A 24,613-nucleotide genomic window follows, 5' to 3' on the forward strand; every position below is an offset into this window, starting at 1 on the left:
TCCAATAACAATTAGTTATAAAGAAGTTTCTGCAATAGAGGGAATTCCATATATTACTCTGATGGCCATTTCCTGGTACACATTCCCGACCTATAGCCCCACAGTAATTCTAATCTTATGGTAAACCAGTGTTCCAGTTATCATGCTGTCTTGATGAACAGTCCAAATGCAGGCTGTACAACTATCTGCATTTTGGCTTAGAGCAACCCCAAACATCAGCATAAGCATCAGAGGTCCAGTACGGGTCCCACTCCCATACCCTGTCATCATGAGGTTGCTGCTCATGACAAGTGGATCTTAGGCAAGTGAGTGCACCAATCTGGCCTTGCCCTTTACCTCTCCTGGGTTTATTTGCTAGGGTCACTTTTTCTTGTTCCATTCTTCATTCTTTTTCAAACACTGCCCATTAAATAACCACCATTCTTGACCACAGAAGGAAACCTTCACCTCTGCTCCCTCCACTTTCCTATATCTATCTTTAATATCTAAAGCAGCATGGCCACTGGAGGTAAGAAATGCAATTTCACTTATAGCTTACACACCTTACAGATACATCTACTCCAACTACAGTGCAGACCCTCAGGGTGCACAATGCAGTAGATTAGGACATCTGGCCACTCTCCCCTTATTATCCCTATATTCCCACTGTGAATTTTGCTATGCAAATGTAGTGACTTTAGAGTCTGTCATGGAGGGCCTGTAGGCCCAAAAATAGGCTTATTTATGCCTTGCCCTGCCTGGACACATTTTTCTGTCCAAACAGAGGTAAACACATAACGAGCACAAAGGAGCACAACAAATCTGGTGACATCAAGTCTGGCCTGCCCAGGACCCCTGATTGCGTAAGCATGTTTGTGTAAGCCCATGCACTCAGCTCATGCTCACTGGGTGCTAGGCCCATGGTATCCCCATACTTGGGAGGTCCAGGTTAGTGATTTTGCCTATTATGGTAAGGTTTGGCTGACTGCCAAGCTGATTGGTCATTTTAGTGTCCAAAGGGCTATTAATCTTGGCCCACATTTGATAAATGGGGGTACGCAGGTAAACAGCATGCTCAGGCCCCTCTGCTCACGCTCACTTACTTGCTCAGGCCCCCCAGATCACGCACTTGTTCAGGCTCACTTGTTCAGGCTCCCTTGCTTTTCCTTTGCATGTCCACCCACAGTGCACCTGCCTTTATGGAGCTCAAACTCCCAGCCATCAGTGCACACCTGTGCTGGGTTAGGAACTGACTAAAGGGATGAGCCCAGAGAGTGGCTGGTCACTAGCGGTGTCCCTCAGGGATCAGTGCTGGGCCCCATCCTCTTTAACATCTTCATAGATGATCTGGATGAGGGCATGGAGTCAGTCATCAGCAAGTTTGCAGATGACACCAAGCTGGGGGCAGATGTGGCTGCGTTGGAGGGAAGAAGGGCTCTGCAGCGGGACCTTGACCGCCTGGACAGATGGGCAGAGTCCAGTGGGATTGGCGTTCAATAGCTCCAAGTGCCAGGTGCTGCACTTTGGCCACAACAACCCCATGCAGAGATACAGGCTGGGGTCAGAGTGGCTGGAGAGCAGCCAGACAGAAAGGGATCTGGGGGTGCTGATTGAAACCCACCTGAACATGAGCCAGCAGTGTGCCCAGGTGGCCTGCATCAGGAATGGTGTGGTCAGCAGGAGCAGGGAGGTCATTCTGCCCCTGTACTCTGCACTGGTTAGACCACACCTTGAGGACTGTGTTCAGTTCTGGGCCCCCCAGTTTAGGAGGGACATTGAGATGCTTGAGCATGTCCAGAGAAGGCTGACGAGGCTGGTGAGAGGCCTTGAGCACAAGCCCTATGAGGCGAGGCTGAGGAAGCTGGGATTGTTTAGCCTGGAGAAGAGGAGGGTCAGGGGTGACCTTATTGCTGTCTACAACTACCTGAGGGGTGGTTGTGGCCAGGAGGAGGTTGCTCTCTTCTCTCAGGTGGCCAGCGCCAGAACAAGAGGACACAGCCTCAGGCTGCGCCAGGGGAAATTTCGGCTCGAGGTGAGGAGAAAGTTCTTCACTGAGAGAGTCATTGGGCACTGGAACGGGCTGCCTGGGGAGGTGGTGGAGTCGTCGTCCCTGGGGCAGTTCAAGGCAAGGTTGGACGTGGCACTTGGTGCCATGGTCTAGCCTTGGGCACTGTGGTAAAGGGTTGGACTTGATGATCTGTGAGGTCTCTTCCAACCTTGGTGATACTGTGATACTGTGATACTGTGATTTGACCATGCAGTCTCTAGCACAGTCATCTCACAGCTAGCAGGCTGTTTGTGGGTTTGCAGACAATGTGGAAGGTCTGCTGAGCCTGGACTTTTCCAGGCTTACAGGGCAGCTGGCATGCAGGATCTGCTGGGCTGCAGGGAGACTTGAGCTCCGTAGATAAATGCAAGATATCAAGCCAGTATGTACGGTTGCTCTAGGCTTAATCAGGTGGCTCTTGGCTCCCCGTATATGTATCAAATGCAGGCGTGCATGCGCTCTGCTTCTCAAAGGGTTCGCAGACAGCTTAACTGCGCCTTGAGATCAATGCAAGAGTAATCAGTAATGTTTGCAAGAGAGTAAGGGCCTGACTCTGTGTCTAGGCCGTGCAAGCAGGTCAGTGCTGCTATGTGGATCAGAGAGCTGAGCTTGAACCTCTGAACACTCTGAACACATGGTGCTCCTTTGCACCTCTCTTTATAGATTCTGAGCCTAGATTTGTGGCTCATTTGGCCATCTAAAGTGACCAATCAGGTTGGCAGTAAGCCCAAACCTTACCTTAATAGGCAGTAGCTGTTTGCCTGGACCCTCCAAATTAGGGGATCACCTGGGTGGACCCCAGGGGTACACGGACTGGGTGTGTGTTTGTTACACAACCTGTTTAGTGCCATGGGTCCTGGCAGAAAAAACATGTCCAGGCATGTTGAGGCATAGGGAGGCCTCAGTTTTGGGGCTGCTGCCCCTCCACCACAAGTGGTAGCTGTTCCTTGCTATGCCCCTGAGTTATTGTTTTGGGTTGAATTGGATTGTTTATCTTTTGTATGGGACACAGAAACTTTCCTTCTACTTCTTAAAGGCATCACATTCTTTTTTTTCTTACATAATGCCAGAATTAATATGAAAATCAAAATTACAAGAACTAAAATCACACACAACAGAAATGTCACAGTCTGATGTGAATAAAATTCTGAACGAGGGCCTGCCTGAGTTTTAGGAAGGATTATGCTCATTGAGGCTGTAGATAAAGCAGAAGTACTACTTCCATTTCCTCTAATGTTACTGGTGGATATCCCTGTAATATTACTAGTAAAAGACTCAGTGACATTAAAACTAATATAGCCAAGGATAAAATCCCCCCAACACAAAAAAATAGATGTGAGTTTAGCTTTGATCTTCTTCAAAATTAGATTAAACAAAAAGTAACCAATCTGGGCTTTGATCCAATTATAAACAAGATGACAGAAATTAGGCCACACAACAACCCCACTAAGTAAAATAGCTTCTTCATTAGCTTAATTCTGATTCCCAGAGTTAATTAGGTATCACTAAAAATCAATTTGCCCCACGTTGGAGTGCCTAAATAATATAAGATGTGATGGTTTGGGTGTTCCCCGCCCCCTCACACTTTGGAAATCACACAGACTAGACTCAGACAGCTCTGGAAATATGAATGAAGCCTATATTTACAGGTTAGCACAATATACAAGCAGATATTTACAGAATATACAGGTATATATAAAAAAAATACAAGGTAAAAGGTAATACAGAAACACAACTCCCCTCCCAGAAACCTGAGTCCCCAGGAGGGGCTCTCAACCACCCCTTCACCTCCCCCCTACCCCTCTCAACCTTACCCCAGTCCCAAGGAAGAAAGGAGGTTCAGCCAGGGGGTTAGGAAGCAAAGTGAGTAGGTCCAAAGTGGTGGGTGAGGTTAGAAAGATGCAGTTCAGACAGCAGCCCAAGTGAGAGTGGTTATCTATGTTTTTATTTCTCGTTCCTATACATCTCAGCAAGCCTATGAGGGAAGTAGACATCACCACTGTTTTCCTTTCATAGCCTGTAATCTAGTTCTTCTCATCAAAACATTCTAGCCTGCTTCAAACTAGCACATTTAGGTAAAGCAAGCCTGTGGCTTCACCTAGTATGGTTAGTTCTGGCAATGTGCCATTCTGATTGGTTAATAGACATGCTTATCTCATTTGCCTAGAGCAATTAAGACTCGGACAATTGATTAAGCCAGAAGTTGTAAACAACTTGCCATTCCATGCAATTTGCCTTGGGGACCAGGAAGCTCACTGCTTAATACCCAGTCTTGTTGCCGCATCTAGCAAGAAATTAGCTATATCTCATTTTACCAGGGAGAAGCACAAATGCCCTTCATGCTGTAGGTAATGAGTCTTTGCTGAAAGCTAAGGGACTGGAACTAACCTTAGTGTGAATAACCTCACTGGCAAGTAACAACAGCCTAGGCTGTGTGGAAGGCATAAGACCAAGAAAGTCAAGTGTCCCCAAGCAAGCTGCATCACTGCCACTAGCAGTTACAGCTATTGAAAGCAAATAAGCTGCTCAAAGCTGGAGAGCTCATTTATACAGACCTCACTGCAGCCTGCACGGTGAGAGAGAGCATGTTACTGCCAAGCAGCAAGACATTGCAGGCTGCATACCCGCAAACCTCTGTGCCAAGCCTGGAGCCCTGAAAGGACACTGTCCACCTTAGAATGGACCAAGACTCAGTTAGAGGACAATGTGAGACTCCCAGACAGCCTACATGCCATGAGAAAACTATAAAAGCTTTGCTGATTACCATATCACCAACAGCACCCCTCGAAGTGTTTTGGGTACTGTCTGGAATACAATGCAGCCTCAGAAAGATTCTGGAGGTACTAATTTGAGTAAACATTCTAGAAAGTCTCTTTGTAATAAGATTTTGCTTACCCTGTAACCGTAATTGTGCTTTCTGGCTCAGCAGAAAGGAGCCTTCCAAGTCCTCCTAGAGGACAAATGGCATATTGTACTGTAAGAGTCTCTTCAAAAGCTTACCATTTGTATTTTGATAGTTTTGCAAAATTGTTTGAAGTTATTTGGTACTGCCCTATGAACTATACACATTCTGTAATCTATTTGCACAAGTAAGCACAAAGAGCCTGTAAATAAGAAAATAAATTTGTATTAATAAAAAATAATAATATTATTAATATTTGTGGTTTGTATTTCATAATTCCATAACACTATTCCAATGCCTGACCAGTCTTTCAGTAAAAAAATTATTCCTAATATACAATCTAAACCTCCCCTGACACAGTGTAAGGTCATTTATTCTCATTCTGTTACCTGATACTATGGAGAAAAGATCAACATCCACCTCACTGCATCCTCCTTTCAGGTAGTTGTAGAAAGCAGTGAGATCTCACCTCATCTTCCTCTTCTCCAGATAAAACAATCCCAGCTGACTCAGCTGCTCCTCATAAGACTTACGCTTCACCAGCTTTCCTGCCCTTCCCTGGACACAATCCAGCAACTCAATATCTTTCTTGTAGTGAGAAGCACACAGGATTTGAGCTTCAGCCTCACCACGGCCAAGTACAGGGGCACAATCACTTTCCTAGTCTTGCTGGCCATGTCGTTACTGATATAGGCTTTTTGGTCACTCAGAGCACACTACTGGCTCATTTTCAGCTGTCTGTCAACTCTCACTGCCAGATCCGTTTCATCTAGACAGCTTTCCAGCCACACTCCCCCAGACTACAGTGTTGCATGCATTGTGGAGACAGGAAAATTAATGTGTGTCCGAGTTGGGAGTTTTTACACAAAAATAGAGTTATTTTATTTTCCCAAAATCCACCCCCAAAACTATATATACAAAGATTGATTTAGTTTAATTAACAGATTCAGTTGCTTGAGAATATCTACAGGGATGTCATCAATAATCTGACTATTTTGGAAGTCGGAAGTTGGAAAAGGCTGTAGCTATTAATGAATAGCTTTTTTCTTACTAATAAAGTTGAGCCAAAATAACTCACGATCAGGCTGACTTCCTCGTGTGGTCTGTCTCTCTCTCGTTCCCTTTCAGCAGCTGCAGGTAGACCACTAAGGGTTGTTAAGCTTACAAAGGGTGTCAATAGGTGAAGCAGTCTTTGAAGATCTCTCTGTATCCAGGCAAGGCGAGAGAGATGGGGGAACTCTCAGGCAAGCACGAAGGTTCAGGCAGTAATGAACTCCAAGTGGGATGAACTCCAAGGTGGGGACGAACTCCAAGGCGAGAACCAACTCCAAGGTGGGAACCCCCAAAGGCGGGAAGCCCCCAATATTTATACCCTCTCTAGACAAAGGGCAGAGTTACCACTTCCTTAGGCGTGAAAAGGCACAGCCAATCCCAGCCCGATTCCAGCACGGGCACTGCACAGGGCACTCCTCGTGTGAGCAAGACCCCTTTGCTCATCCCCCTTCACTCCCGCAGGGCAGGCGAGGTGGGGGGGGGGAACCAGGTGGCTTTCCCTCTCCCCTGAAGTCACGTCAGGAGAGGAACCTAGACATATACAGGACTCCAGGACAGCATGGGGTCATTGTGATCCAAGTGCAGGACTCAACACTGTTGTAGAGGGTCTGTAGGCCCAAAAAATTGCCTTATATATGCCTTGCCCTGCCTGGTCACATTTTTATGCCCAAACCAGAGGTAAACACATAATAAACACAGAGGGGCACAACAGACCTGGTGCCATAAAGTCTGGCCTGCCCAGGACCCCTGATTTTGTAAGATGGTTGTATAAGCCCCCACATGCCCAGCTCGTGCCTGCCTAGTGTAAGGCCCGTGCAATTCCCATATTTGGGAGGTCCAGGCCCGTGGCTTTTGCCTATTATGGTAAGGTTTGGCTGACTGCCAACCTGATTAGTCATTCTAGTGTCCAAGGGGCCACTAATCTTGGCCCACATTCAATAAATGGGGATACACAGGTAAACAAAGTGCTCAGGCTCCCCTGCATCGTTCAGGCTCACTTGCTCAGGCTCACTTGCTTGCTTAGACTCACCAGCACTGCTTTTTGTGCCCACTTGCAGTGCATCTGCCTTTACAGAGCTCAGTCTCCCAGCCAGCTGTGCACACCTGCACACTACTGTGGTGAGTTATCAGGACTAGATCCTGCATTGCCTGCTATTACTTACGGAGCTCAGTCTCTTGTGCAGCTGTGTACTCTATTGCATGCTTGCTGCCTTATCATTGCCTGGTAAGCACACAGTTGCCGCTGAGTTAACCAGGAGCAGACTCCACTTGTCTGCACGTGATCGGCCTATGTAGCCAGTGTGAGACCATGCTGACACTGCATGGCATCGTACTCCTCCTGCACCTGAGGTCCTGCCTGCCAATCCCTGGACAGAGTGTCCAGGAGAAGCCAGGAGACAAGGGCAGAGATTGCATCCACCACCAAGAGAACAAGGTTAGAGATCGTCATTTCCGCAGAAGCCGGGAAGATTCTCCTTCCTCCTGAAGCCAGGAGGATTCCAGCCTTGACGTCCACGGGAAGAGTTGTCTGAAGATTGGACATTTATATAGGCTGTGATGTAGTCCCGGAGGGTGATTGATAATTAATAATAATTTGTGAGTAAATGCTTTAATGTCTCTGTAATTCTCCATTGCCTTCTGCCATAGAGCAGAAAGAGCTCCTTGGGCCCACCTGCTGGGCAAACAGCATATTGACCCCAAATGGCATTTGGCCGTGGGGAAATTCCTCTCTCTGTTTATAGTTTGAATGTGTGGTAGTTATTAACAAGTCATTGTTTGATGTTATTCCTAGAATGTCTTCCATAAATGTGCAAGAACAAATATTAATATTCAAATTCAGTGGTTGAGGCTGGTGAGAGTTCAGAATATTGAAAATAATAAATTATGTATTTTATAGAATATCATCTCGCACCAATTAGTTTCCCCCCTCCGTCACACCTCTGCCGACCCTTCCTACCTTTTAGCAGTTAAACCTGGTGTGGTGTTGTCTGCAAACTCACTGAGACTGTGTTCAGTCCACTCAATCCACACCTGGACCCCAAACTGAGCCTTGTGTAGAAAGAAATAAATTTTATAAAGCCTTTGATGGTCACAGAGCTTAAAGGGTTTGATTTAATTTTTGACCATGTTCTTTACCTTCAGTAAATTCTTTACCTTCAGTTAGTAGAATATTTCATTCCTCTTTGATTTGTGCTTTTTGCTGATTCTTACATGTGATGAGTCTGACCTTAGTTGTCTTTAATGACTTTCATTCTGCATTTTAGCATAGTCACTGGAAGAGATTAAATATCAGTGAGTTCCAAGAAATGGTCGAAGACCATAGTTGTCCACTTATTAGCACCACTATAAGAATGCAGTGGCTTTCCTAACCTGGAATAATTCCTAGCTGACTCAAGAGAAGAATCAGTTTCTGTCTATCTTGTAGTTCTGAATCTAGCTGGTACTGGGAATTTGTTGCTGCCTGCAAAGCTTAAATACTGAGAAGTGCATATGTTCTTTCAGGTGGTAAAAAAAACACAGTATCATCTTTTAATCAAGTGTCTTACTAAAACTTGGAAAGTAGTTTCATATTCCTTTTAAAGTTGTATGTGCTAATACTGTTTAATTCCCATACAATGTAGAAAACTCAAATCAAAAAGTGTTTGATGAAAAGCCTTTACTGGAAAATCCCACAGCCTCAAATTCACTCTCAAATTGTTCCTCTTGACATTATCTATGTCATCATTTTGGAAACGTACATTTGCTGCCTCTTACTGATTTCATAACCATAGAAATGAAGAATGCAGTGTAAGAAATATATTTATAATTGCCATCAGTGTAGAGTTCTCTAGGGTTTGTGGGAATATTTGCAAACCAGATAGCCTCTTCAAAAATGTATTAAATATCTTAGCAATCTAGAAGCTTGCACAATCTGCTTAGGAGCATCTTCCTTTCATGCCTACTTAAGCATTCAAAAGTTGTAGTTGTTAAAGACTGCAATGTGACAAGGGAAGGAAAGAGAACAGCTAATCCTCTCAGGCTTGACCTAATGGTCCTTTGCATTAATTGGTCATTCTGCTACATGTATCTGAAATAAACTGAAGTGAAACCTTATACCCTGAGTGTGACTGTTTGATCTTTGCATCATTTTTTTGTTCTAAGCAGCATGTTGCACATACACATTCAATGTGCGGAAAACTTTTTCTAATACAGCTGCTGAACAGTGTGTCAAAAGGAAGCTGTCCTTGAATAGACTGAACCAAGATGAGTGATGAAAGATAAGAGCACCATTCACTTAAAACCAAGAATTCTAACACCTTTGTCATTGTCTTTTTTTGTGTTTTACTTCTTGCATGAATGACATGTATGTTTGCAATCATTTTGCTAAGTGCATGTTTCTCTGTAATAGTATCTCTGCTGTCTTAAAGCAAAATTACTCCTTACAGTATATTTGATTTGTGTGTCTTGCATCAAGTTGCTCTCCTAGATCTAGAAGTGCTGTTCACACATATTTTCCTTTGATGCCCCATTTTTAACCAGGTAGATAAGAAAATTGTTCGCACAGAAATTGGAGTTCTTCTTCGCCTCTCACATCCAAACATTGTAAGCTTAGCCTTGATTTTTCATTGCATGTTTGGTTTTATGTTTTTTTCTAAGGTTTTTGAGTTCGGAGGGGGAAGGGGGCTGGGGATTGTTTGTTTGTTTGTTTTGTTTGGTTGATTGGGTTCTTTAAAATTCATTCTGCTCCTGAGAGGTGATTGTTAGAGTTCAACTATATAGACTTAGGTGAGTCCTGAAATAAAGCTTTGGGTTCTCCTCTTGAGAGTGTTAGTAGTTCTTATGGGAAACTGTTACTACACTTACACTTTAAAATATACTACAAATGTTCTAACAGAGTTGAGTGAGAAACTATCCAGGAGTTCTGTAAATGGAAGAAGGTGTCAGTCCTTGGAGACTGGGGGAGGTTTCACATTCAGTTACTCTGACACATTGGCAGACAGGTGTTGACAAGCACTAATGAAAGCAGCTTCTTAAACTCTTTTGTAACATACAGGTTGATAGGGTATGAGGAGTATGAAAGTAACCCAAAAAAAAAAGGGAATGCAAAGGAGATAAAGCTAGTGAGAAAAAGGTGGTGTGGGTTTGTGTGAAGAACACATTCAAGAACGTGCTCAGCTGTGAGATGAATGATGCCCCAACTTCACTTGGTACTATCCTCTGTTTTATTGGCTATGATTTTTTTCCTGTTGTTGACTCTTTGATGTGTTTAGCAAGAAGACAAATAAGCAAAACTAATCCTTTTTGTTATCTTTTACCAGATAAAACTGAAGGAGATATTTGAAACCCCTACAGAAATCAGTCTTGTTCTGGAACTGGTCACAGGTGGAGAACTATTTGACAGGTACGTTACCTGTATGTACTTTGCTCAATATCTTCTCCAGTGATGTTCCAGTCCAGGTTTCTTCTCTGCATACAATCCCTGTGATAATGTTTATTGAAATTATTTCATCATCATGTGGCTTATTCACATGAGTAAGTATCTGTAGGAATTAGCTTAAAAACATGTTTGAAAATATGATTATCTGGAGCTTTTTTAAAATCTATAAATGGGTTGAAAACGCAGAAAATTCTCAGTAGATCATAGAGAGCACACACTACTGAAGGGAGGTGTATAGTATCAGACAGCACTAGAGGAGATAAAAGGCAAGAAAATCTGGCAAAATCACATTAACTAGTCATTGTATATATGGTAAGTAGCAATCAGTATGCCGGGGGATGGAATCACGCAGAATCACAGAAGTTTAGAGGCTGGAAGGGACCTGGAAAGATAGTCTAGCCCAACCCCCCCTGCCAGAGCAGGATCACCTATACCAGATCACACAGGAACAAGTCCAGGGGAGTCTTGAATATCTCCAGAGAGGGAGGCCCCACAATCATAGAATCATACAAACATAGAATGATAGAATGGTAGGGGCTGGAAGGCACCTATGGGGATCATCTAATCCAACCCCCTTGCTACCACAGGTATACCTGGAATAGGTTGCACAGTATAGAATTATGTCAGGTAAAAAATTGGTAAGTAGACTAACAGGAAAGAAATTATTTTTGGTGCTCATAGTATGTATAAACTCCCTGGTTTTGTTATAAAGGTTGTGCAAGACAGCTACTGAGTTCTGACAGTATTGTTCACAAAACTGCAGATGCTTGTTGTGTAGATGAGCATGCATAAAGCTAACTAATCCTGTCATAGTGTTGGGGCAATATTTTACTGGTGGGAATTTAGGTTTCTGGAGCAAAAGAAGATACAAAAATCATTTGATAATGACTTGAGTAAATAAATTCATTTACTGATGCTGGTGATTCCCAACTCATATAACGACAGATTGTTTTGTAGTTGAAGCCTGTTATACATAGATGCATCAAAGACTCAATCTGAAAGTATATTTGACTTGAGAAAACAAAAGCATGTTTTTTTTTAATACCATGGTCATAGGCACAATGTTTAGAGGAATTACTTCTGAACAATCACAACAAAAACAACTCCTCCTGTAACATTTTCAGGAGGTGTTCAACAGAAGAAAGGTGCATATTCCCTCAAAACGCAGCCAAAGCAATCATGTGCTTTAACTTGATGCTGCAGGTTGAACAACCAGCAAGCACACAGTCATGAGCTGGAAAGGCCTCTCTGCAAAATGCCTTTCAGTCACATGGTTTCAGATTAGATGATTTCTGGTAAGACTTGATAATCAACAGTAGTTTTTGATGAGAAGACTTTGAAAAGAGAAAACACAAGCTGTGCCAATTAAGTAGTTATTCCTATACAGTAATCATCTGTGTGGCAGAAGAATCATAGAATCATAGAATCATAGAATCAACCAGGTTGGAAGAGACCTCCAAGATCATCGAGTCCAACCTATCACCCAGCCCTAGCCAGTCAACTAGACCATGGCACTAAGTGCCTCATCCAGTCTTTTCTTGAAGACCCCCAGGGACGGTGCCTCCACCACCTCCCTGGGCAGCCCATTCCAATGGCAAATCACTCTCTCTGTGAAGAACTTCTTCCTAACATCCAGCCTATACCTACCCTGGCACAACTTGAGACTGTGTCCCCTTGTTCTATTGCTGGTTACCTGGGAGAAGAGGCCAACCCCCACCTGGCTACAATGCCCCTTCAGGTAGTTGTAGACAGTAATAAGATCACCCCTGAGCCTCCTCTTCTCCAGGCTAAACAGGCCCAGTTCCCTCAACCTCTCCTCATAGGATTTGTGTTCCAGGCCCCTCACCAGCTTCGTTGCCCTTCTCTGGACATGTTCCAGCACCTCAACATCTTTCTTGAATTGAGGGGCCCAGAACTGGACACAGTACTCAAGGTGTGGCCTGACCAGTGCTGAGTACAGGGGAAGAATAACCTCCCTTGTCCTACTGGCCACACTGTTCCTGATGCAGGCCAGGATGCCATTGGCTCTCTTGGCCACCTGGGCACACTGCTGGCTCATCTTCAGCTTACTATCTATCAGTACCCCCAGGTCCCTTTCCTCCTGGCTGCTCTCCAGCCACTCAGTCCCCAGCCTATAGCGCTGCTTGGGGTTATTGTGGCCGAAGTGCAGAACCCTGCACTTGGCCTTGTTAAATCTCATCCCATTGGCCTCTGCCCACCCATCCAGCCTGTCCAGGTCCCTCTGCAGGGCTCTCCTACCTTCCAACAGATCAACACCTGCTCCCAGCTTGGTGTCATCTGCAAACTTACTGATGCTGGACTCAATGCCCTCGTCCAGATCATCAATAAAGATATTGAACAGGACTGGGCCCAGCACTGATCCTTGGGGAACACCACTTGTGACTGGCTGCCAACTGGATGTGGCACCATTCACCACCACTCTCTGAGCTCTGCCATCCAGCCAGTTCTTGATCCAGCACAGAGTGAATCTGTCCAAACCATGATCTGCCAGCTTGGCTAGGAGCTTCTTGTGGCAGACAGTGTCAAAGGCTTTGCTGAAGTCCAAGTAGACTACATCCACAGCCTGCCCCACATTCACCAGGCGGGTAACCTGATCATAAAAGGAGATCAGGTTGGTGAGGCAGGACCTGCCCTTCGTAAACCCATGCTGGCTGGGCCTGATCCCTTGGCTATCCTGTAGGTGCTTTGTGATGGCACCCAAGATGACCTGTTCCATGACCTTGCCTGGCACTGAGCTCAGGCTCACAGGTCTGTAGTTTTCTGGCTCCTCCTTATGACCCTTCTTGTGTATGGGAATCACATTGGCCAGCTTCCAGTCTTCAGGGACCTCTCCAGTGAGCCAGGACTGCTGATAAATGATGGAGAGTGGCTTGGCCAGCTCAGCTGCCAGCTCTCTCAGCACCCTAGGGTGGATCCCATCCGGTCCCATGGACTTGTGAGGATCCAAGTGACTTAGCAGATCCCTTACTGCTTCCTCATGGATTAGAGGGGGACTGTACTGGTCCCTGACTCCATCCACTACTTCAGGAGTCCAGCTGTCCTGGAGACAACCTGTCCCACTAGTGAAGATTGAGGCAAAGAAGGTGTTAAGCACCTCTGCCTTTTCCTCATCCTTTGTCACTATGTTCCCATCTCTATCTAGTAAGGACTGGAGGTTGTCCTTGGCCCTTCTCTTGCCATTCATATATTTAAAGAAACACTTTTTATTTTCCTTGGCAGCCGTGGCCAGCCTGAGCTCCAAGTGGGCTTTTGCCTCTCTAATTTTTCCTCTACAAGACCTAGCAACTTCCTTGAACTTCTCCTGGGACACCTCCCCTCTTTTCCAAAGGTGATACACTCTCTTTTTAATCTTTAATGCCTTCAGCAGCTCCCTGCCCATCCAGCCTGGCTGCCTCCCTCATCGGCTCATCTTCCGGCTCAGTGGCACTGCCTGCTCCTGTGCCTTCAGGAGTTCTTTCTTGAAGCAGGTCCAACCTTCCTGGACCCCTTTGTTTCTAAGGGCTATTTCCCAAGGAACTTCCTGAATTAGTTCCTTAAATAGGCTGAAGTCTGCCCTTCGGAAGTCCAGCGTGGAGGTTCTGTTGATGCCCCTCCTGGTTTCTCCATGTATTGAAAACTCTATAATTTCATGGTCACTGGACCCCAGGCAGCCTCCAACCACCACATCCCCTACCAGCCCCTCTCTATTTGTGAGCAGCAGGTCAAGCAGGGCTGCCTCCCTGGTAGGCTCACGTAACAGCTGGGATAGGAAGTTGTCTTCCACACATTGCAGAAACCTTCTAGACTGCTTCTTCTCTGCAGTGTTTAAGTCCCAGCAGATGTCTGGTAGGTTAAAGTCGCCCACCAGAACAAGGGCAGGTGATCTTGAGGCAGCCTCCAGTTGCTTAAAGAGTAATGAATCAACCTCTTCTTCCTGGTTGGGTGGTCTGTAACAGACTCCAACCAGGATATCAGCCTTGTTGGCCTTCGCCTTAAGTCTCACCCATAATGACTCAACATGAACATCTTTGATTTCTACCTCCACAACATCCAGAGCATCCCTAATATACAGAGCCACTCCCCCGCCCTTTCTCCCTTGCCTGTCTCTCCTGAAGAGTCTGTAGCCATTGATTACAGCACACCAATCATGTGAGCTATCCCACCACGTTTCAGTGATGGCGACAATATCATAGTTTTCCTCCAGCACCAGAGCTTCCAGCTCCTCTTGTTTGTTACCCATACTGCGTGCATTAGTGTACATGCACTTCAGCTGGGCTGCTGCTTTTACTCCTAGCTCTAGCCTACCATCCTCAATTCCCTTTGATTTATCTCTGGTGCTGTCATGTTTAACCCCCTCCCCCTTCCATTCTAGTTTAAAGCCCTCTCAACAAGCCCAGCCAGCTTATGTGCCAGGGTCCTTCTCCCCTTTTGTGATAGTTGTGTCCCATCTGCTGATTGCAGACCTGTGGCAAGATGAAGTTCCCCAATATCAAAGAATCCAAAGTTATGTTGGATGCACCAACCTCTGAGCCACTTGTTCATCAAATATGCTTTCCTATTCTTCTCTGTATTCCAGCCTGTGACTAAGGGTATAGATGAAAAGATTACCTGTGCCCCTGCTCCCTCAACTGCTTTCCCCAGTGTCTTAAAGTCCCTTTTGATAGCTTTTAGCCCTCTGTTATTAATCTCATCATTCCCTGCCTGTATAACTAATAAGGGATAGTAATCAGAGGGCTGCACTACAGTAGGCAGCCTCCTGGTAACATCCCTGACCCGGGCTCCAGGGAGACAGCAGAGCTCCCTGTGGAAGGGGTCTGGCCGGCATATGGGGCCCTCTGTTCCCTGCAGAAGGGAATCACCAATAACAATTACCCTCCTCTTTTTCTTCTGGGTACTTGTTCTGATGCGAGGGGGCAACTGATTTGTCTCAGTTGCCCTCCCAGCCGGTGATGCTTCTGCCTGCTCCAGGATCACCTCATCCTCAACCTCTAGTGCCCTATATCTGTTATGTAAGGGCAGCTGGGGATGTGAAGATGGCTGGAAGGGTTTTCCCTTGCCCCTTCTGGCAGGCACCTGCATCCATTCTTCTTGGTTGCTCTGTTCGTCTCCCTCTGGCAAGGGGGACTGCAGAGCATGTTGCTCTTTTGTACCTTCCCTTTCAGCCTTCAGTCGTTCCACCTCTCCCTTGATTTCAGCCACCAGGTTAAGCAGACAATCAATCTGCTCACACCCAATGCAGCCATTGCCTGTGTCGAGTGCCAGGCTCCAGCACTCCTCACATCCAGACGTCTGGACGCCTGCACTCCTACAGGTGGGCTCTGTTTGGGTGCCCACAGTTTTACAAGTATTATACAGCTTGGACCTAGTTCGAACCATGTCTGCTATCCTGAAGGTCCGCTGCGAGTTGTTAGGTATGTGTTTTTTTTTTTTTTTTTTTTTTTTTTTTTTTACCAGCGGCGCGCGCTGCGCTCAGCAGAGATAGGCTAGCTCCTCGTTTAAATGTGCCGCTCGCCAGGCACCGCCCTCTGACTCACCTTCCTGCGAGTACTTAGCGCCTGCTTGCTGCTCCCTCCCTCCCTCTGGGCTCCTCAGATTGAGAGAGCCTCAAGAAAAGAGGAGAAAAAAGGCTGTGAGAAAGCGCATTTCAGCTGAGCTAGCCTGGGTCCTGCTCTCTTGCCGAACCAGGCTGTGGCTTCGCCTCTGCCGCTCCTCGTCTAAATGTGCCGCTCGCCAGGCACCGCCCTCTGACTCACCTTCCTGCGAGCACTTAGCGGCTGCTTGCCGCTCCCTCCCTCCCTCTGGGCTCCTCAGATCGAGAGAGCCTCAAGAAAAGAGGAGAAAAAAGGCTGCGAGAAAGCGCGTTTCAGCTGAGCTAGCCTGGGTCCTGCTCTCTTGCCGAACCAGGCTGTGGCTTCGCCTCTGCCGCTCCTCGTTTAAATGTGCCGCTCGCCGGGCACTGCCCTCTGACTCACCTCCCTGCGAGTACTTAGCGGCTGCTTGCCGCTCCCTCCCTCCCTCTGGGCTCCTCAGATCGAGAGAGCCTCAAGAAAAGAGGAGAAAAAAGGCTGTGAGAAAGCGCGTTTCAGCTGAGCTAGCCTGGGTCCTGCTCTCTTGCCGAACCAGGCAAGAACTGAAGATAAAGACACTATGGCATACATTGCATTACTTGATAGACCTAGAATTTAACATTATGGCATTTTAAACATTCTGTAATCTGTACAGTGGTTATGGGATTCAAGCTCTCAGAGTAAGCCTCCCCAAAACTGTATGGTTAATTGAGTAGTTTGGCTAGGCCAGGCTTTTTGACATGGCCTAAAGGGAAGCAAAACTGTTTAGTGTCTTACTAGAATTGTGGTGTCCTTTTGTGATGCTACAAATGAGCACTAATACTGTGGAGGTCTTCTGAATTCATGCTACTCTGACACAAATGTTCTGGGTAAAAATATTATCACTTCCTTCACCATATTCAATATTTCTGTCAAACAATCCATTTTATTGCTGAAGTAAGTTTTCATTGTGACAGTTTTTTAGTTGTGTTACCCAAAGAGACATAAATTCAAACAAAACCACTGGAGTTAATGCATCAGAAGTCATGTTGGGTTTTGTTCTACTTTAAAAAAGAAACCTATTTCCCAGACTTCGTGAATCACATTTTAGGTCATACAGTGACATAAAAGATTCTACTATCCTAAGCACAACAAATAAAATTCTACGCTACATTGAAGAAGTTTGCGTGCATCAGAGTATTTTTTGCCAGGGGGCATAATGGTTGTGTGTGGTGGTTTGCCAGACCAGTAAGTGAGCAGTAATACAGAACTTTTGAAGTAAGGTAGACCAATGGACAAACTAAAGAAGACAGAGAGAAAACTACATTAGGACTAAGGGACAGGGATCTGCTGGAGAGATCCAGTGGAGGGCTATGAGGATGATTAGGGGACTGGAGGGCATGCCTTATGAGGAGAGGCTGAGGGACCTGGGACTTTTTAGTCTGGAGAAGATTTAAAGGGGATTTAATAAATATTTATAAACATCAGAGGGCTGGTCAGGAGTGGGGGGAACGCTCTTCTCACTTGCTCCCTGTGATAGGACAAGAAGCAATGGGTATAAGTTGCAGCACAAGAGGTTTCACCTCAACACAAGGACAAACTTTTTTACTGTAAGAGTCACAGAGCACTGGAACAGGCTGCCCAGAGAGGTTGTGGAGTCTCCTTTTCTGGAGACTTTCAAGGCCTGTCTGGACTTGGTCTTCTGTGATATGTGCTGGATTGTGAGGTCCTGCTCTGGCAGGGGGGTTGGATTCAATGGTCTCCTTGGGTCCTTTTCAACCCCTAATATCCTGTGATCCTGTGATTCTTTCCAGATACTGCATCACCAGCACAGTATTGGCACATATGACTTTGACATTTGCTTGGTTCTTCTTTTTCATTCCTTCACATTTAAAACAGACATGCATGGTTGATGTGCATTTAAGCAATCAGCACTTGAAGGGGTTCCCAAAGGACAGCCCTCTGGTATGGCTCTCAGTATCCCAGAAGCAGTATGCTCAGCAGCATGTGACTGTGTTCCTTAGCCACAGTCCTGAGGAGAGTGAAGGCTGTCACAACGGTCCTTACTGGGGCGGGAGACAACTGAAAAACAAAACCTTATAATCAGCACAGCTGTTCAAATGCATGGCAGAGAGATAACTCTAACAATGACTTGGATGGATCAAGAAAATGGCTGTATGGCCAGGTCCAAATAGTTGTGATGAATGGAGTTAAATCCACTTGGAAGCTGGTTACACACTGTTCCCCAGCGCTCGGTTTTGGGACCATCTTTGTTCAGTATCTGTATCAATCATCTAGTTGAGAGGATTGAGTTCTGCCTCAGCAGGTTTGCAGACAACACCACATTGGGAAGGCTCTTCAGAGGGGTCTGGTTGGGCCGGATCGATAGGCCAAAGCTAGTGGTATGAGTGCTTGCAAGGCTGAGTGTTGGGTTGTGCACTTGGATCACCACAAGGCCATGCAGTGCTGAAGGTTTGGAGGAGAGTGTCTGGAAAGATGCCTGGCAGAGAAGGACCTAGAGGTGCTGGTTTACTGCCAGTTCAACATGAGCCAGCAAGTGTGCCTGGGTGAGCAAAAAAGCCAACATGATCCTGGCCTGTATCAGTAATGATGTGGCCAGCAGGACTAGGAAAGTGATTGTGCCCCTATGCTTGGCACTGGTGAGGCTGTAGCTCAAATACTGTGTTCAGTTTTGGGCCTCACACTACAAGAATGACATTGAGTTGATGGAGCTTCTCAAGAGAACTGCAACAAAAATGACAAAGGGCCTAGAGAACAGGTCATATGAGAAGCAGCTGAGTGAGCGGGGGTTGTTTAGTCTGGAGAAGAGGAAGCTGAGGGGAGACCTCATTGCTCTCTCCAACTACCTGAAAGGAAGTTGTAGTGAAGTGTAGTATTGAGTGATAGAATGAGAGTAAATGGCTCAGTTGGCATCAGAGAAAGTTTAGATTGTATATTAGGAAACATTTAATTGCTGAAAGAGCCATCAGGCTGCTCAGGGAGGTGGTGAAAAGGTTTTAAAAAATGTAGACATGGCACTTTGAGATATAGTTGGCTAGTTGGCTATAAATATAGTTGACTGTGGTGGTGTTAGGTTGATAGTTGGACTTGCATTATCTTAGAGGTATTTTTCAACTGAAACAAAAATCTATAATTCTGTGATTTGAGCACTCATTAAAGGGCTGTGTTTATACTGAACTTTTGGGTTGGAAGTTTCAGGACAGAGACCAGAGTGACAAGTGAGGGTCAATTTTCTTCCTTTTCTTACATCTTCCATCTCGCTTCATCCTTTTATAAAGAGCATTGCAGATCCATTGTTCACATTGTAGACACATCTTTTACGTGACAAATTTGAGTATTGGAAAAATTTTACATTTCTTAGGTTTTTAAGTGACATCAAATGATGTATACAGAATAAAGTAATAAACCATATGTGGATACTTAAAAAAGACAGACTTATGATCAAAAAGCTTCTTTCCCTTTTAGCTCTTCTACATTGAACAGAAGAAAACTAGAGGCAGAGATAACGGAATTAATTCTTGTAGGTATTTTCAGATATATGGACATAAACTTGAGCTGTGGGAGACTGGTTGAGAGATTGGAGCACAAGTAATTTTCTCATCAGTACCCTTAGCTACAAGCAGCAATACTGAAAATAACAGAAAATTGTGCTTTATTAATAAGTGGCTCAGAGGATGATGCCACTAACAGAATTTTGATTTTTTTGTTCTTGAGGAACTTTGTACGGCACCAGGTCTGTTAGCAGCAGACGGACTACATCTGTCTTGGAGGGGTATAAAGATCCGGGCATATGGGTTAGCAGAGCTTGTTGAGAGGGCTTTCAACCAGGCTTGAAGGGGGAGGGGCTCTGTGACAAGTGACAGGATGACACTTGGAAGGGTAGGGTGTTAAGTAAGGGCCTCCAAAGTGTTGCCTTGAAACATGCTGTGAACACTGCAGCAAAGATAAGGTCTTACAGAGCTGACCCAAGGGCCTCTGGGCTAATGAGGGACAGGAGGGAACACCTTGAGGGAACAGTGGGGTGCCCCCCTAATAAGGTGATATGGCCAGCAGCCCAACTGTAGTGCCTCTACACCGATGCATGCAGCATGGGCAACAAACAAGAGGAGTTGGAAGCTATCTTGCTACAGAAAAGCTATGACATAGTGGCAGCTAAAGAAAATTGGTGGGATGAATCTTGTGACAGGAGTATGGCTATGATGGCCACAAGCTGTTCAAGAGGGACAGAAGAGGAAGAAGGGGTAGAGGTGTTGCCTATTTGTAAAGAAGTGGATAGACTGGCAGCAGGTTGAAAGCCTATGAGTAAGTATTAGGGATTGAGACAACAAAGAAAGCCTTGTTGTAGGAGTTTACTACAGGCTGCCTGACTAACCAGAGCCTTCCAATGAAACCTTCTTACTCCAGCTCAAGGAATCATCGCAGTCACAGACTCTCATCCTTCTAAGGGATTTTAACCTCCCCTAAGTTTGTTGGAAAAGTAACATGCATAGATTCAGGCAATCCAGGGTTTTCAATATCTCCAGAGAGGGAGATTCCACAACCTGGGCTGCCTGCTTCAGTGTTCTGTCACCTTCACAGCGAAAAAAAATTCCTCCTCACATTTAAATTAAACTTCCTATGCTTCAGCTTCCAGCCCTTGCCCCTTGTTCTGTCATCAGGCATCTCTGAGCAAAGCCTGGCTCCATCCTCCTGTCACTCACTGTTTACATATTTATAAACCTTGATGAGGTCCCCCCCTCAGTCTCCTCTTCTCCAAGCTAAAGAGCTCCAGCTCCCTTAGTCTACTCATATGAGATGTTCCATTCCCTTAATCCTTTGTGGCTCTGCACTGGACTCTCTCAAGCAGTTCTGTCCCCCTTGAACTGGAGGGCCCTGACCTGGGCACAGGAGTCCAGATGTGACCTCACTAGGGCAGAGTGGAGGAGTGGAACTGAGCTGGCAGATCTTTGTAAAATCATAGAATCAGTTAGGGTTGGAAGGGACCACAAGGATCATCTAGTTCCAACCCCTCTGCCATGGACAGGAACACCCTACCCTAGATCATGCTGGCCAGAACCTCATCCAGCCTGGACTTAAACACCTTCAGGGATGGGGCCTCAACCATCTTGCTGGGCAACCCATTACAGGGTCTCACCACTCTCATGCTCAACAACTTCCTCCTCACTTCTAGTCTGAATCTACTCACCTCCAGCTTTGCTTCATTCCCCCTAGTCCTGTCTTTACTGATAGCCTAAAAAAAACCTCCCCAGCATTTTTTTAGGCCCCCTTCAGATACTGGAAGGCCACAATAAGGTCACCTCGGAGCCTCCTCTTCTCCAGACTGAGCGGCCCCAACATTTTCAGTCTGTCCTCATAGGAGAGATGCTCTAGCCCTCTGATCATTCTTGTGGCCCTTCTCTGGACATGCTTCAGCATGTCCGCATCCCTCTTGTAATAGGGACTCCAGAATAGGGTGCAGTACTCCAGGTGGGGTCTCACCAGAGCAGAGTAGAGGGGGGGAGTCACCTCCCTCGACCTGCTGGCCACACTTCTCCTGATGCAGCCTAGGATTTGGTTGGCTTCTTGGGCTGCAAGTGCACACTGATGGCTCATGTTGAGCTTCTCATGCACCAGCAGCCCCAGGTCCCTCTCCTCAGGGTTACTCTCTAGCCAGTCACTGCCCAGCCTGCATTTGTGCTTGGGATTGCTTTGACCCAGGTTCAGGACTTTGCACTTGGTCTTGTTGAACCTCATGAGGTTGGCTTGTGCCCACCTCTCCAGCCTGTCCAGGTTCCTCTGGGTGGCATCCCTTCTCTCCAATGTGTCTGCTGCACGGCACAGCTTGGTTTGTCAGCAAACTGGCTGAGGGTGCACTCAACGTCTCTCTCCATGGTGCTGACAAAGATGTTGAACAAGACTGGTCCCAGGACTGATCCCTGAGGGACTCTGCTTGTCACTGGCCTCCACTTGGACATGGACCCATTGACGGCCACTCTTTGGGTGCATCTTTATCCATTGTGCTAGTTTGAAGCTAGCTAGAATGTTTTGGTGAGAAGAATTAGATTATAGGCTGTGAAAAGGAAACAATGGTGATGTCTACTTCACTCATAGGCTTGCAGAGATGTATAAGAGCAAGAACACATATATAGGTAAGAGAGTCTCTCTGGGTGTCGCAGAGGGGGGTTCTGCCAGCCTACGCCTATTTGGTGGAGGGGAGAAATTAATTGATGAGAGATAATTTTATATAAAAATATAGATTTATTAAACTCAATATTCTGGACTCTCACCAACCCCAACCACTCTATATTAATATTTATATTAATATTCATTACACAGTTATGAAAACATTCTAGGATAAATTGTGTACAGGAACTTATTAATTAACTAGCAAACATTCAAACTATAAACAGAGAGAGGAGTTTCCCCCGCGGCTTAATGCTGCTTGGGGTCTGTGCACTATTTGTCCAGCCGAGAGGACTGAAACTGATTCTGCTCCATGGCAGAGGCAACTTATATTACAGAGGTATTGAAGCTTTTACTCACAACTCTTATTAATCAATGATCACCCTCCAGGGCTACGTCACAGCCTGTGCCAGTGTCTAGACTTCAGGGGATTTCTGCCCGTGGACTTTGAGGCTGGAATCCTCCCGGCTTGAGGGGAAAGAATGAATCTTCCCAGCTTCTGTGGAAATGGTGGTCTCTAACCTTGTTCTCCTGGTGAAGGATGCAATCTCTGCCTTGGTGCTGCTGGCTTCTTCTGGAGGTTTTGTCCAGGGATTCTGAGCTGGCAGAATCTCAGGTATAGGAGGAGAATATCATGCTGTCTCTGGCACGGTTCTTCTCGGCTAGCAGGCCGTGTGTGCAGACAATTCAGAGCCTGCTTTCCTGGTTATCTCAGCAGCAGTGGCACGCCTACCAGGCAGTGATAGGCAGTGGACATGCAGGAAGTGCGCAGCTGCTTGGAGTCTGTGCTCCGTAGGTAAATGCAGGCAATACGGGATCTGGTCCTGATAACACAGTGCCGTGTAGATGTGCACAGCTGGCTGGAGACTATGGGCTCCACATATATATAGACAGCTTTAAATGAGCTTCTGCAGCTAAGGTACACAGACAGGTGAGCTGCAAATGAGATCAAAGCATGAGGGTCTGAGCCTCTGAGCATCGGAGCTATGCAATGGAGTCCGAGCGTGGGGGTCTAAGTGGCTGAGCTATCAAGGTAGCATCTGTGTGGCTGAGCACTTTGTTTACCTGTGCACCCCTATTTATTGAATGTGGGCCGAGATGAATGGGCTTTTTGGCCATTAGCATGACCAGTCAGGTTGGCAATCAGCCAAACATTACCATAATAGGCAAAAGCTACTTGCCTGGACTTTCCCAAATACGGGGATCACGTGGGCTTACCCCAGGGAGACACGAGCTGGGTGTGTGGGGGCTTACACCACCTGATTACAACCAGGGGTCCTGGCAGAAAAACATGTCCAGGCAAGGCATAAATAAGCCTCTTTTTGGGCCTACAGGCCCTCCACAACACTGGGCTTTGAGCTGAACTTCTCTCTCTGAGCTAACCTGCCATCTGTGTGACTAATCCATATGCTTCCTAAAACCCTGGCCAACCCTCCAAACCTACCTTGAAGTGTAAGACAAATTCACACACGACACAACAGCCCTCCCAGTAACCTGAGTCCCCAGGAGGGACTCCTAACTGCCCTTCCATCCTCTCCCACTCCCCTACCTTACCCAAGACATTGCCTTGTGCCCAAAGGAAGAACAGAGGGTTGGCCAAAGGGTTTAGGAAGCAAGCGGATTAATCAGAGAGATGGAGGGTGACGTTAGAGAGAAAGGCAGCCCACAATCCGTAGAAAGAGTGACTCCTTTATCTATGTTTGGATTCTTGCTCCTATACCTCTCAGCAAGCCTATGAGTGAAGTAAACATCACCATTGTTTTCTTTTCACAGCCTGTAATTTAGTTCTTCTAACCAAAACATTCTAGCTAGATTCAAACTAGCGCAATTCACTCCTGTCTATTTCATTCAGAATATTGCTGAGAACTATCTGCTCTAATCCAAAACAATATTTACACAAATAAATATTAAAAATTTAGTTCACACTTCATTTCGGCTATCTCAGATGTAGCTGATTCAAAAGCTCAGAAAACAGCAAAAAGTTTGTATATCCACAGATGAGATGAGAACAGGGATTTCTAGGTGACATTGAGTTCATGCTCATGTACTGTAGAATCTCATAGATTCTTTCATTGGATGCTGATGGTACCTAGAACAGAAAACTCCTAACAGCTTGTATTATACACTCTGAATTTACTCTCTCAGCTAAGGTTAGATTTCTCTGTGGAATACACTGGATTTCACCATTCTCCTGCATCACCCAGTAGGTATGACCAGGACCTTCAGCAGACACCACCCCTCAAACAGGTTTCCCTTCACCCGAAGGAGAAAATACCCAAACTGTTTTCCCTAACAGATTCTTCTCACGTACAACAGGAACTTTATCTCTGTCTACTATTTGGACCAAATCTGATTGTGCAGGTCCTGCTCTGTTTACTGAACCTCTACTATTTATCAACCAGGTAGCTTGTGCTAAATGTTTGTCCCAATTTCTCAGAGTTCCACCCCCCAAGGCTTTTAGGGTGGTTTTCAGCAAACCGTTGTAG

At 45.8% G+C, this 24,613-nt stretch overlaps 1 protein-coding gene across 1 annotated transcript in view; it reads left to right on the forward strand.

Annotated features, from left to right (window-relative positions):
- Positions 1-24,613, forward strand: part of CAMK4 (calcium/calmodulin dependent protein kinase IV) — a 202,829-nt gene that overhangs the window by 59,712 nt on the left and 118,504 nt on the right. Inside the window, exons 4-5 of the mRNA XM_064140726.1 lie at positions 9,501-9,563; positions 10,280-10,362. Of these exons, the coding sequence (XP_063996796.1) occupies positions 9,501-9,563; positions 10,280-10,362 (146 nt within the window). The remainder of the gene's footprint in view (positions 1-9,500; positions 9,564-10,279; positions 10,363-24,613) is intronic.

Source organism: Pogoniulus pusillus, chromosome Z (genome assembly GCF_015220805.1).
Source record: "Pogoniulus pusillus isolate bPogPus1 chromosome Z, bPogPus1.pri, whole genome shotgun sequence".
In the NCBI taxonomy this organism is placed as follows: Eukaryota; Metazoa; Chordata; class Aves; order Piciformes; family Lybiidae; genus Pogoniulus; species Pogoniulus pusillus.